This window comes from Chelonoidis abingdonii, chromosome 5 (genome assembly GCF_003597395.2).
Source record: "Chelonoidis abingdonii isolate Lonesome George chromosome 5, CheloAbing_2.0, whole genome shotgun sequence".
Classification (NCBI taxonomy): domain Eukaryota; kingdom Metazoa; phylum Chordata; order Testudines; family Testudinidae; genus Chelonoidis; species Chelonoidis abingdonii.
The window spans coordinates 17,354,093-17,368,729 of record NC_133773.1 but is presented as its reverse complement, the minus strand read 5'-3'; the positions used below and the strand labels follow the sequence as shown (position 1 = coordinate 17,368,729).

General features: G+C 43.4%; 1 protein-coding gene across 3 annotated transcripts in view; it reads left to right on the top strand.

The window, feature by feature from the left end:
* RASGEF1B (RasGEF domain family member 1B) overlaps positions 1-3,978 on the top strand; it is a 370,888-nt gene extending 366,910 nt beyond the window's left edge. For all 3 annotated transcript variants that reach the window (XM_075066097.1, XM_032796848.2, XM_075066098.1), the window contains 3 exons: positions 112-235; positions 921-993; positions 2,619-3,978. In XM_075066097.1, coding sequence (XP_074922198.1) covers positions 112-235; positions 921-993; positions 2,619-2,643 — 222 coding nt within the window. In that variant the 3' untranslated portion in view covers positions 2,644-3,978. The remainder of the gene's footprint in view (positions 1-111; positions 236-920; positions 994-2,618) is intronic.
* Positions 3,979-14,637: the final 10,659 nt, after the last annotated feature.

Sequence of the window (14,637 nt, the reverse complement as noted above, 5' to 3'; positions counted from 1 at the left end):
TTAGCCTAAGTTAAACCCAGATTCATTTATCTAGGGTCAATCAAGCAAATTGCTAAAATTCATACGTCTTGTGTTTTTGTTCCCCCCCCCACCCCCACTGCCCATTTACAGAAATTTTGGGAGTTAGCGAAACAAGTGAGTGAGTTTATGACATGGAAGCAAGTGGAGTGTCCATTTGAGAAGGATCGGAAGATCCTGCAGTACTTGCTCACTGCCCCAGTCTTCAGTGAAGATGGTAAGGAATACACTGTGCTCTGCTTTTCAAATGATTATGTACCAAATATTGCTCACTCTCTTCCTGTATTAAGTTATCCCATTGTTCTAGGACTAGGTCGTCCTTCATCACGAATCTAAACATGATCTATAAGTTAAAGTGGACCCACAGAAACACGGGGAATAAAAGTTACCTTTTGAAAGTGTTTGTTCTCTGAAAAGTGGCTTTGGCCCCTTTCCCTGCTTTAAAATAAGATTATAAGTAATGGAAAAACAAATAAGAATTGCGAAGCAAGTGCACAAAAACATAATCCAAAGTGTATGTATTTGCTTTGCCTTTAAGAAGGCTTTGACCTAGGGGATGCTGCTAGAAAAACAATTTGGGACTCTGCCTTTAGTTCAAAAAGCAATATTTCTCTGAGCTCAAACTTTTCTTTTGCAAGTGTTCGCTCCTAACTTCCTATGTTTTAAGTTTCCTTAGCAATTCTTCTTTTCCCTGAGGATAGTCTTTGTTCTCATGTACTATTTGTTAATATTGACTGAATGCAATTGTGAGTGACGATGTACTTGGTAATGGAACTATGGAGCCATAATCTGATGGATGGCTAATATGAAGAGATTTTATTTTGCTGCAGGACACTGTAGGAGAGTGGTGAGTTTTAAAAATGCTAGTAGCACTAATACGTCATTCTTCCCTCTGATTGCAGCACTTTACATGGCTTCCTATGAGAGCGAAGGTCCTGAGAATCACATTGAAAAAGACAGATGGAAGACTCTAAGGTTTGTGTCAAAGGTTATTGGCATCAATAAATCAACAGAGTGAGATGTAATTCTAGCATCGGACAGTTGAAAACCAAATGAGACATTATATGCTTCAACAGATGGGACAGAGTATCAACTTGAAACTCTCTCTGAGCTTCTGGATTTTCTGGAAGAATTAGTACAGCCTCTTCTTATTTATCTTGCCCCAGAGGGATTTGGAGCGCAGCTTAATTTTAAATTCGGATATCCTGCCCAACTCAGTTTAGAAAAACCTCTCTGAAGTTTTAGAAAGCTTTTCTCGCTGATACTGTGAGCTCAGTTTCTCAAACAGAGGTGCCTGAGTTAGGTGCCTGAGTCCCATTCTGAACCTGGGCTCTCAAACCTAGAGAGAGTTTTTGGGTAACTCCATGGGAAGATGGATGACTTAACTTTGGCATCCAGGTAGGAAAACAGAATTTGGGATGTCTTATACATAGCTGCTCCTCTGCTGCTGCTATAACACACGTAGTGTGTTCATTCCCTTTCATATGTTTATTCATGGAGCAAGGGCTGTAGCATTTTGGCAGCTGCTTTAAACTGGGCCAACAGTTCTCAAACTTATTGCACCGGGACCGTCTTCTGACAACAAAAATTACGAAGTTGCCACAGGAGGGGGGACTGAAGCCTGAGCCCACCCAAGCGGAGAGGCCAAAGCCAAAAGCTGAAGCCTAGGAGCTTCAGCCCTGGGCCGGAGGTGGGGGAGTCGGTCTGTAACCTGAGCCCAGCTGCCCAGGACTAAAGATCTCAGGCTTCGGTCCCAGGCAGTGAGGCTTGAGGTTCGGCCTGGGCCAGTATGACACCAGCTGTAGTGACCCCAATAAAACAGGCTTGCAACCCACAGTTTGAGAACCATTGATCTAGCCAATAACCTTATTGTAACATTAGACACAGGGCCAACCTTAAGGAGAAGCAACTGCTTGGCAGCCTCAGCAACTCATAGCTCACGCTAGTTTCTCTGGTAGTAGAACCAGAGGGGAAAGCTCGCAAAGCCTGTTGTGGGGTGGGTGAGTTTGTTTTTTTTGTTTCTAGTCTCATCACCCCACCCCCAATTCTTTCCGGCAGTGAAAGAACCCAGGACTCCATTTTCTCCAGTATGTCCACTGGCAGTACCTGCCTTCCTCACTTGTGGTCCCACAGAGAATAAGGCCATCTCTGATGTAATACATTTACTACTCTTGTCCACTCTTAGGGTCCCAGTGGGCGTACTAGAGAGTGTTCTGCAGCGTAGAGTTCTTTATGGGTTTGTTTCTGACGTAAGCAGATGGTTGCTGTTCAGCTGGCTTCTGCTGTAGGCACGTTTTTCTTCTCACTTGTGCATCACGGGAGACTTAACAGTTCAGTGCGACTAGTGCCAACCCATTGGGGAGGGAAAGCTCTTACTCTGCAAATGGATGGCTGGGGATGCACACACCCAGTGCTGATTATACTCAGAGAAAACAACAGAGAAAGAGTCTGGCCTTGAAAACCTGCCAGAACATGTGATGATAATGCAGAAAACTGAGGTCAGCATTATGGGAGGCAGTCTGAGCCTATCTGAGGATAGTTGCATCATTGTAATGAATGCTGCTATTTACTCTTCTCTCTCTCTCTCTCCCCTCCTTTAGGTCAACACTTTTAGGCAGAGTTTAACATGTGAGATGCCTGCTGCTCCTGCCGCTACTGTGTGATGTGGACTAGGAAGGGACCCACTTTGATTTATTTTGTGTGTGTACTGAATGGCATTGAAGTGATGGAAACTGTGCAGCCAATTGAGAAGACATGTCAGCAAAGATAAAAACAAGTTAACTCAAGAACAAACAGGCACCTTCTCAGATCAGACAGATCAGGTTAAATCACAACTCGTTTGGCTATTGATTGAGGACAAGAATGGCAGAATCCTTTGAAGATCTCAAATTCCTTGTATGAATCATTTCATAACACCTCGATGGGATTTTTGTTCTTGTTTTGTTGGAGCTTGCTGCTACTAAGACACTTTCATGGTTTGGTACTGGATTATAGGGCTTTCCATTCCTCCAGCTGAATCCCAAATCTGCATTAGAAGAACTTCCACTCCCAATATGCTGAACATAGCCAGGAGCTCAGCCTGAGTCAGCATTGCTAAGAAGGGATAGGACTGAATTAAAAAAAGCAAAAAACCTGGCTGCTGTGGGGACTCCCCCCGCCTTCCATTTTAATGATAGTTAGTTATTTTTTTGTTTGTTTTTCCATAAAGTTTTTTTGAGTTGGCTGCTGGTTGGCAAACTCATTGTCATTCTAAGTTATATTTTAAAAAAGTAATAATAGAATCAGTGCTGTGGTAGGAAATTCAGGCACTAGAAGAATACAGTAACTATGTAGCTGGGACTATCTTGCATCTTCTAGTAAGGTGTTTTGGTTTTTTCTTTCAACTGTTTACCACCTTTTTCTAGACATTCTTATATTTTTACTGTAGCCTTTTATTACTCTTCATTTCCATACTTGATGGCTACTTCCTGTATTAAATTGAGCAATCTGATTGCTTTTGTTCTCTTGAATTCTACTTGTGAAACCACTGCACAGGCTGCATTACAAATAATATCAAATTCTGTGTTATTTAAGTCGTCATTTTTACAATTGCTTTCTTTTTTTGTATAACTACTGGAGTATGTAATCCAGTTTGACTGAAATGATAAGATGCCAAGAAACAAAAAAAGATTTCTCTTTGACTACAGCTGTGAACAAAAACAATCTCCTTTGTGTTTGCTTCCTGGATTATCATTGTTATGACTGTGAAATAGCTCACTTTGTTACACATCTAATATGTCTGTTGTCACTTCAAGTACTTAGTCACTGTATTTATCCTAGGAAAAATCCTGGGGAATAAAGATAAACCGTAGATTTAGTCTGCCCTGGATGGGAAGTCACATGCTAAACAAAGGGACAGGTTTGTAAATACCATGCCACTATTTAAAAAATGGAAAAAAAATAAAATCCTGTATTTATGTTGCACTGCATCTCTGTAGACTTTCAAATGTGCCTACAGTGTGCCCTTCTAAGCTACCAGTATAGGACCTGGCTTGGGAAACATTGAAATATGTGCTTCAGTCCATTCTGATTCAGACAAGCAATGAAACACATGCACAAGGATAAGCACATGTATAAGCCCCATTTCTGGATAGGGAAGTTGTCCTGAATTGCCAGCTGCTGAATGGTACAAGGTGTTGGAAAGGACTGATTGGTATATTTTAATGGGGCCAGATATTAAAATGCAAGGAACTTAGGTGGTGAAGGGAGGGTTTTTTGAGAAGGTTGGTGGGAGGAGGGAGGAAGATATTGGAGCTTTCCTATTTGTGTCTGTCTGTCTTCTTTTTTGTTTTTTTTGTTTTTTCCCTTTTGTTCATTCCTTCAAGCAGGGGCGATCTCTGCTCAGACTAGCAAACAGCTTCCAGCCATCATCAGCTGAGGTCTTGTCAGGACTTCTGAGGAACCTTGAAATGTCCAAGGCATTTTATATTTCTAATGTTAGAATATTGGGAACACTGTTACAGTCTTCCCTTTTTAAATACAATGACATGGCGATGTGATTATAAGATACGTCAAGGAAGGAAGTTTCCATGTTGAACCACGTGCTGCCTGCAGACACCCACTCTTTTTTTGGTTTTGGTTGCAGGAAAAGACAGAGAGAGGAATGAGGGGTTAACTTAACTGTGAAAATAATTGATACGTTCCCCTCCTGCATTGTGTAACACAGCTAGACTCCTGGGCTGGCTTAGATATGCATTTCTAATTTATGTAGTTGGAATGAAGCCTTTGTAAATAAAAGAAGAAATAGCATTAAGCAATATCAGCCTGAAGTGTGGGCTCCGTGTTTATGTGTGGTTTTTCTATTGCGGAAAGGCAGACGTTGTTAACCAGGAGACTGGGCCTCCCTGCCCTGATGGCAGAACAGCAGGTGCAGCGGCCTGGGACTCTGATGTAAAAGTGGATGCAAGTTCCACCGCCCCAGGCAAACTGGAGGCTGCTTATTGTGAATGTTAATAAACTTTAGTTTTTGATGATAGGGATGCAAGTCTCATCGCTTTCCCTTCTCCTCTCATGCAGCTCTGCTGTTCCCATGCGAAAGGCAGAGAATGCCCTGGATGCAACAGAAAGGGGAGGTGGGGTGAATGCCACTCTTAAAAAAGTAATAGGAGGAGGCAGCTGAGGAGTTGGGCTCTAAATGCAGCCTGGGCTCTGTGGTCACAACTTCATCAGCTTTCACAGGAGTTGTGCTCACTTATGCCCCAACTGAATTTCGTCCACTGGCATTTTAACGTTCCCAAATCCAACCTAATTGGATTGACTGTGAGGCATGGAAAGCCCTGATGTGCCAAGCTCAGGTTAGCCCCATCCTTAAAATACTGAGTCTTTCAAAGGGATGCTCACCTTTGGTCAAGCACTGCACACTTGGCTAATGAGTACTGGTGAGTGGCTGGAGGAGAAAGATAGACGGAGAATCTTCCTCTGGCAGTGGCCAACTCCTGATACTTCAGAAACATGTGGATCATCCTGATCTTATGGCACTTATGGCAGAGCAGGAGTTTTCAAGTCATCAGACTACTCAAGCACCTGAAATGAAATGTTACACACCTCTGAAAGGTGAATAGTTCTCAAAACTCTCACTTAGTTCCTCTGGATTCAGTGGCTTTATGTTCATTGAGCAGAGCACCAGCTCAAAAGAGCAGAGGTTCAGAGTGGAAAGGGAGTGAGAGCAGCCCACAACTTATAGTAAAATTACAGGGGTGATTTATCTGGAACCTGGGTATCCATTCTCCAGTAGTGCCAGTGGGGACAAGATGATTACCAGGGACTTCAGGATCCATAGACAGCAGTTTCTCCAAAAGGGAGCTTGTCATCTGGCTGATGGAGCATGTGGTGACCGAAAAAAACAAAGGTAAAGCTAAGTCCCTTGCTTTGGATGCAGACTCATCATTGACATGAATGTAGGCATCATCTGTTGTGTGTAATAAATGGTGAGAAGCTTGTTTTACAGTTGCCATCTGTGATCAAGCCAGCAAGAGAAAATATATCTTTGATCAGCATGTAGGATAAGCCCATGTACCACTGTTTCTCTTGCGACTCCCAAGACACCTAATCTTTACAACGAGTGAACTAAGATTCCACCGAGAATTAAAAGATGCATCATTTTTAGATAAGAGTCAAAATGGTATCAACCTTGCGAGAACACTCTCAGTAGGGTTTTCTCTACCACCCAGGACTGTAGAATCTAAATGCTTTCTAAATTAGTGATGCAGAGTGAGCTTGCTAGTGTACCTCACAGAGAGGTCTGCTCTCTTCCTTTTCCTTGTAGAAGAAAATTCCTTGGGTTGAAGTAGTTAGACCATGCCCAGTTAGTTCTCCCTCGCCTCCTCCCAGTCGTTCTTCCTGGTTACAGAGGGACAGTCTTCTCACACAAGAGGGCCTTGCAATGGGGCTGGAAGGGATTCAGACACTGGATTAGGCTGCTGCCAAAGAGCTCATTCCAGACCCTGACCTGTCTTTAGCAGCACTCACTCATTGGCTCTGGATTGCTTCCGTTTACAGCCATGTGGTTTTAAACCAACCAATCTGATTTTTACTTCCCCTGTAGATGTCACCTCCTTTTCATATTTTGATCGTAAGAGGCTCAACTCAGCTCTCATTAAAATCAGTACCTTTGCTTCTAATTGAGAGCAGCCACAGACTCCAAATCTCTTGATTAACACGGGGTTAAAAAAACAGTAAATATTTTCAAAGCAGTTCAAGAGTTTAGGCCCTGATTCAACAAGGTGCATGAGCGCACACGTATCTTGAAGCGTAGGCATGGGCACAGTGAGGGCAATGCTTCCAAACCTGACTGATGCAGGGCCTTGCAGCCTAATCCAAAGCTCTTTGACATCAATGAAAGTGAGCCCACTGAGTTCATTGGGCTTCACCAAAAGGCCTGAGATACTTAAAAAACCAGAGGCCCAACACTTCGATCCTTCACCAAGCCTGAATTAGGCACTTAGACTTGCTATGCACTGAATGGAGAGAGGTAGATGCCCAAGTAGGCAATCCATAAAAGCCAGCTGCAAAGCAGGGAGTGGCCTAAATCAGCCAGTGGGAGATGCTGAGGACAGAGGTGAGTGCTAAGCCCTGCCCCCTCTCTGAGATAGGTGCTTGGAGTCAGGCAGCTTATCTGGAGGAGGAGGAGGCACTCACCTTATGCCTTTAAAAGCCAGTGGTTAGAGCACTTGGCTGGAGACTTAGGTTCAAGGCCCTGCCCTCTGCCTGAGGGGGAGAAAGAATTTGAACAGGGGTCTCCCACCTCCCAGGAGCATGCTTTCACTGCTGAGCTTGGGGATAGTCTGAGATGGGGCTCCCTCATCCTCTCCTGATGAAACTGTTCCATAGGTGAGCTGTTCCACCTCCACCTCCACCTCCTCCTGCTACTGGTAGGCAGTCTCTACCTGTGCCTACCAGATAAGTCACATGTGAGGCTGGAGGTGGCCAAATGCCAATCTCTCCTGGTTGTGACTTGCTGTGGGGCTTAAGTGGGAGATAGGGGGCTGGATGCCAAGAAGGAGGTGGCAGTGCACACACCCAGAGGCAGAAGCACAAACTTCCAGGAGTTTTGTGGATCACAGTGGAGCCAAAACTGGGATTTAGGCCCCTAAACCCAACAGCTGAGTACCTCTGCGGAACTGGGCCTTAGTGACTGAACCTGCATTGTGAGAAGTCACTGGAAGTTTTCCCACTGACTTCAATGTATGCAGAATGAAGCACTTAATGAAACTATCTCCCTTAAAAAAATTATTCAAGGTAGAGGACAGATGAATTCATATATATGATCCCCTGACGCCTCCCTCACCTTTAATGGGTTATTTTTCAAAATGGAATATAACTGAAATTTTTAAGTTAACCAAGAACAAAGCCAGACAGCTGCTATCTACCTAACACACTCTAATCTATCAATTCTCCCAAAGGCCCTGAGAGGTAGGGAAGAGTGCCCACCCCCTTCTGCTATCTTCTGACACAGCATAGCCACAGGCTAGTGACCCTGGTAAAGCACATGTCCATGGAGAATGAAGAGAGCTATACAGCTACTCCGTTGTGACACAGCTGTACAAAGAAAGCACGGCCCCACTCAAGGTCAGTGCTAAAAGGCATATTGACTTAAGTGGGAGCAGAGCTCAGTAAGGCCAAGGTTGAGTGCAGTTGAAAAGCCCACTCTTAATTTCTAGGGCAAAACCAGGTGAAAATACCGCGCTCCCTTGGAAAGCATTAGTGAACAAAAGCCAAATACACTAGGTTATCAAAATTGTTGGCCAAAGCTCTTTTCCAATGGTGGGGCCTGCTATATTGCTTTCGAAACACTCCACTGCGGAGGTTCACAGCATGAACTTTCTCTCTTTACCCTCCTCCTCCCTTTCTTAAGTGAGGGGAAAATGAGTCAGAACTGGGTGACTCATGTGGGAAAGGGAGTTCAAAGGAACACACTTTGCCTCAACCAGACAAGTAGGGCCATGCTACACCTGTGTGACTTGGCTCTTTCTAAAGCTTGCACTAAATGCACAGAGAGGTTTTCAAAAGTGTGTGGGGGAGGCATTCTATGCACCATCTGTATGCTCTTTTTGTCTTATTGAATTGACCCACAGGATGAGTGTGCGTGTGTGTGTGTGAAATAGGCAAACAGGCACACCTGGCCAAAGTCTGGTTCGTTGGGCTTTATTTTGCTGGAGGAGGGTTTACTTTTTCTCAAGGACACTCCAAAATATGCTAGCATATCTCCTTCACAGAGAGTCAAAATTCTGAAATGATTCAGCCCATTGGATAGTTATATGTGGTATAAAGCAAAGCAGAACGCAGCCTACTGCATACAAAAATAAAGGTGACTGTGCTGTTTGTTTCAATGATTATGCTGAAACTGTTCTTCAGCAGGTAGGGTGACCAGATGTCCCAATTTTATAGGGACTGTTTCCAATATGTGGAGCTTTGTCTTATAGCTGCCTATTACCCCTCCACCCTTTGGGCTGATTTTTCACACTTGCTATGTGGTCCCCTGATCAGCAGGAGACGATGGAATGTGGAAAATGGGAATTAAAGCTGGTAGCAGGTTTGTTTCTGCAGGCTGAATGAGGGTTTCCTTAGAACTTCCCATCCCTGCAGTTTTCTGACAGCTCTGGCCAACGTGGAAGAAGCTGGTGAAAAAGAAGGAACAGAAGATGAAGAAAAGGAGTGGGGACAGGACAGCACAAACATCTGTGAGCTGGGCAAGCCTATCCTTTCTTTCTCCAGTTATTACTTGGCAAGGCAGGTCAGAGTTAACTTCTAGGGATGTTTAGTCCCAGATTTTTCAAAAGCAATCAGCACCCATCACTCGCATCATGCACTGAGCTCTCTTGAAAAGCTGGCCCCAGGGGTAGGTGCTGAGCACAGGACTGTCTAAACCTGGGGTGTTAATGTCAAGCCTGAGTACTGACACCCTGTAGCTGTGGAAGCCCTTGTGTTGTCTGTGGAGCCCTAAAAGGAGCAGGTGGGTTAGATGAGACCTCCTCCTCCCCCCTGAGGAGGGAAGGGAAAGAGTTGTTATCTGTTAAGGAAACTTGTTTTTCTGTAACTCTGGATTGATAACAGGAAATCTGGTCTGTTTATCTGGTGTGATTGTAGCCTTCTCTGCTTTTCTCTTCTCTGCTGCCTGCCTCCTTCCTGTTGTCTGTAAGGTGGATGAAGAAGCAATTAGGGTAAGGTTGTGTTCTCTTCAACGTAGGGGATGTTTTGGGACTATGCTTGGGAAAGCCTTCATTGCAACGTGACTTCCTTCTGACAACAAAAATCACTATGTGACCTCAGGAGGGGGGACAGAAGCCTGAGCCTGCCCCCGAGCTCTGCCACCCAGGGGGGAGGGCAAAGTCAAAGGGCTTCAGCTCCAGGTGGGGGACCTGTAACCTGAGCCCCACTGTCCAGGGCTGAAGCCTGGTGGGCTTTGGTTTCATGTGGTGGGGCTCAGGCTTTGGCCCGGACCCCAGCAAGTCTAACACCAGCCCAGGAAAATGGGATCATGACCTGCTTTGGGGTACTGACCCACAGTTTGAGAATCACTGAGTTAAGGGCTCAGAACAATGAGGAGTAACTTAAGAATAGAAGTAAAGATCATCTTATCTTTAAAGTACATGGTAGGAAACCAGTGGATATGTGTTCTCCCTCTGTACTGCTGCAGGTTCCTATGTGATTATAGGCAGGTCATTGAACTTGGCTGTACCTTATTTTCCCAGTCTATAAAATGAGGTTAATATTTCTCTACCCCCCCACAAAAGTATTATGAGATGGATGCCTGGAAAGCATGTTTGATCCTTAGAGAGAAGGTGTTTTACAAATGGAAGTATGTTACATTGTACTAATAAAGTTCTGTTGTTTGGTTGCAAGCAAGGAGCTTGTTTATCTCTGTTCATGCATTTTTCTATAATAAATGCATCTTGTTTAAGGGTCTCAGATTCCATATATCATGAGAGCAAGGAGAAAGAGAGTGGAATTCAGGAGAGACTGAGATGGACTCTAGGGAAGGAATGATAGAAACATTCTGGAAACAGAGCTAAGTCTACACAGAGCAGACAAGGTGGAAAGAGACCATGCATTGTGGGAGAGTGCAAAGAAGATAAACATCTCAGACCCAGTATAAGAGGAAGGACTTGCTGCTTTTTTCTTCCTATGTTTCTACTTTCCTTTCTTTGAAAAGAGTATAATAATTTTTAAAAATCACTATAAAGAATGGAGGGAAAAGAAAATGGCAGGAAGATGATGATTTAGAACTAAAAGGAGAAAGGGGGAAAAGTCTAGGCTAAAGAAATAGAATAAGGAAAGCAAGACTTCTAGGTTAGCAAATGTTCTTTACACTTCTCTGATGGTATTTTCTTTGCAGACATCTGGTATCTGCACACACTGGGGCAAGGGGTGGATTGCTTTTTTCTGCAGTTATTTATCAATAGACTCTAGAAATCGTGATAGAGTGATCCGCCTGGGGCCTGTTGATAAATAACTGCGGAAAAATGGAAAGGAACCCTAAAATTCAAGCAAATGCTCCAGCAGATGGAAACCTAGCTGTTTGTTTGGAAAACTGCCTCTGGAAAACTGACTTTACTGTTGGTGGCCATGCTCTGAAGCCAAGGGAGTGGGTAGCAGCTCAAAGATCCATCTCCTCACATGCACCTGTTTGTTTAAAATTAGTTAATTAAATCTGGTTAGGATTATTTCAGTGCTTCACCCCCAAACCCATAAGCCCTAATGTGAGGAATTGGGCACTGCCACTACGTGCTCTGTAGATACACTGCGGACTACAGACATCCACCTGAGTCTGAGGAGGAGTGACCCAGAGGCTAGGCCACTAAAAGGTGTTTGGAGACCTGCGTTTGCGATCCTTCTCAATCAGGGTTCCTGTTTGATTTCAGGAAAATCACTTGTTCTCTGTGTCTGTTCTCCGTCTTTAAAATGTGGATAATAGCACTTCCCTGTCTCGCAAGGGTGTAGTGAGTACATTAAAGATACTGGGGCCATGGATTACCTTAGATACATGGAACCCTTTTCCTGAACACTGCACAGGCTTTATTATAAATATATTATATGTATTCGAGCCCTGGCCTCTGCTTGAAGGAAATTGAGACCATTTCCAACACTTTGCCCACAGCTTTGACCAAATGTTTTGGTATTTTCCAAGAAGCTGATACAAAAATGAATATACATTACCATATGTAACTTTTTCTTTTTATTGCTTCTTGAAATCAAGTGTTTGTACCAAAGAGATGATATGGAACAGTTGGGCTAGGGTGACCAGATGTCCCAATTTTATAGGGACAGTCCTGATATTTGGGGCTTTTTCTTATATAGGCTCCTATTACCCCCCCAACCCTCACCCCCGTCCCAGTTTTTCACACTTGCTCTCTGGTCACCCTAAGTTGTACTGTTGCACAAATAACAATAGAAAAAATCTTCAATTATTGAACATAGTGGGGGGGAAGGCAAAGGGCTAGTAATAATGCCACCAGTGGTGTCTCCATCTTGAAAATAAAGACTTGAAGAATAGATGGCTCCAATTCAAAACCCAGTTCTAGGGTTACTTGAAAAATTTCTGTACCTCCTTTTTGATGAAACGTGTTTTTGACTAAACAAATTATTTTGTGTGGAAACTGTCTGCTTTTCTCAAAAAAATGTGGTTTCCCACCACAGAAAACAATCCCCCTTAAAACTGGGTGATGAGGGGTGAGTGCGAAACATCTGAAAATATTCAGATTTTATTTGCCAAAAACTGGGGGAAAAAACAACTTTTGGGTTTTAACAATATTTTCTATGGAAAACTTAACAAAAATGAAAATTGTTTGTATTAATAAAGAATGGTGGGGACGGGAGGGATCAGCACGTGTTCTGACTAGTCCTTCGCAACTCTTACCAGCCAGAGAGATCCAAACACTCTGACATAATATTTGCGTCTGGACTTTGGGTCCATTTTTAATCATCATAAAGGAAGAGCAGCAGTGAAGAGTACTGTCCCCTTGATAAATAGGGAATGTGTCTTTGAATCTCTAAGTGTGTGCTCGCTGCGTCGGGTCAAGGCTTGGAAAAAGTGAAAGGCTCATAAATTCGTACTTAGCACTGCTTAAAACCAGGCAGGTGTCTGTGCACCCAGTAGCTCCCATTGATTTCACAATGTCATTGTCTTCAGTGGGAGCAGCTGGGTGCTTAGTACTTCACAAGTGGGTGGGTGAGTAATGGTGGTTTAAGGCAGCTCTTTTTTTTTTTTTTTTTTTTTTTTTTTTATATCTTGGCTTTCTATTTTTATTTTTTAATCGTCCCCAAGGAAAAGATTTTCCTTGTCTTTTACTGCTGAAATTTGTGGCCTGCCCTCCCTCTTTCATAATATATGAAATCCCTCAAGTTCAAGCTGCAGTGGAAGTAGGGTGACTAGATGTCCCGATTTTATAGGGACAGTCCTGATTTTGGGGTCTTTTTCTTATATAGGCTGCAATTACTCTCACTCCCTGTCCTGATTTTTCACATTTGCTGTTTGGTCACCCTAAGTGGAAGCAGAAATCTGTAGAAGCTTTACCTGCCTGTCACTTTCAGTTGACACTAGTTGTGCTGCTGCAAATTGTAATAGAGTCTTTGGAAGTCAATGGTGGGGTGACAGTTTACATCACCTGAGGAACTGGTCCCCGGTGTCTTAGTCTGGGTTTCTGAATGGAATCACTTCTGCTCTGCCTCATAGCCTAGAAATCAGGCTGGAGGATTGAAGAACAGAGCAGAAATCACTCTTGGATGGATATCAGTCTGTTCCCCCATACCTGGCATTACTAGCAGAAGCATATTCTGATCACACACAAAGTATTTCCTGTGAGAGGTCTAATAGCACCACCTGGCGTTGCAGGTGTGGGTTGTTGCTGTGTTTCAAAGGAGACTGTCAATGACTATTTGTGACCAACCATTACAGGAAATACTTTGGGGGTTCTTTGCAAGATAAAGGGTATTTAATACTCTAAAATTCTTTATGGTAAAGGCAGGTCTCTTTAGTGAGGTCACTGGGCACAGAATCTCTAGTTCTCTCTGCATTTCCTGTGCTGCTGTGTATCATCACACAAGGTTCCTCCAAGTCCTGGACTCAAATAAGCAGTCATGGAAGGGATTTCTGACTACATTACAAACCCAGTGGCCCTAACTAAATTCCTATATTTCTCCTGCAACTTAACTGGATGAGGTATTTTGCTTTCTTGCTTCACTTCCTCTCTTAAACTGTTTTGTAGTGTTACGTGATGTTAAACAGCTTCTGCATTCTACCCCAGGGGTGACTGCATTTCACTGGTGAGTAAAGGGATTACTGTTCCAAAAGCCTAAACTTGCTGGCTCTTCCCGGCTGGGAACTGATAACAGAAGCAGATGTGTCACAGCCCACGGTTTGTAGGGTACTTTGGGATGAAAGGGACCGTATGCACTAGTGGAAAGTGTTCTGTAGGGTTTTCCATGTTCAACAGCAATTTGTCCACTGGCAAGAAAGAGACAAGTTTCTCTCTGACTGGCCTTGGTTTTGGAAAAACATTTCTGTAGTTTTCCAGAAGCATATATAGTGTTTCTTGTCATTATGATGGTTCCCATGCCATGAAAACATGTAACACATTTGTGTCTTGAAATCCTGTGTCTGTGTGTACGAGAAATGACACAGCACAATTACCTAAACTACAGTAAGGAAAGAAAACAAGATTTGCAATTTAAAAGAGAGCAGAGAGGAAGGAGAAGATCTTGTAGTAATGCTATCAACTGTATTGCTGTTTTTATTTCCGTGTTTACGGCACCGTTGCTCTTCTTTGGCTGATTCAGCAGATGTGACAACATAAACAAAACAATTTGCAAGTGTTCCCAGGGACCTGTAAATCGGCAGCATAGATATTATCTGCTGCAGCAGTAGGGGAGAGAGGATGCGAAGTAGAGCAATGTTGCTTGCAAAGAGTCGTTAGAGCCACCTTGTGGTTGCGAGTTGGAAAAACGCAAACACTTCAGGTAAGAAGATTCTTAAAGATTCAGATCTTTCTTATAGTTGTGAAAGTCCAACAGTTGGTACTAAAACAGCACCCTTTGCCAAGCTAAATATAATAGTACTGCATTAAAACTGCACTCCTGGAGAAG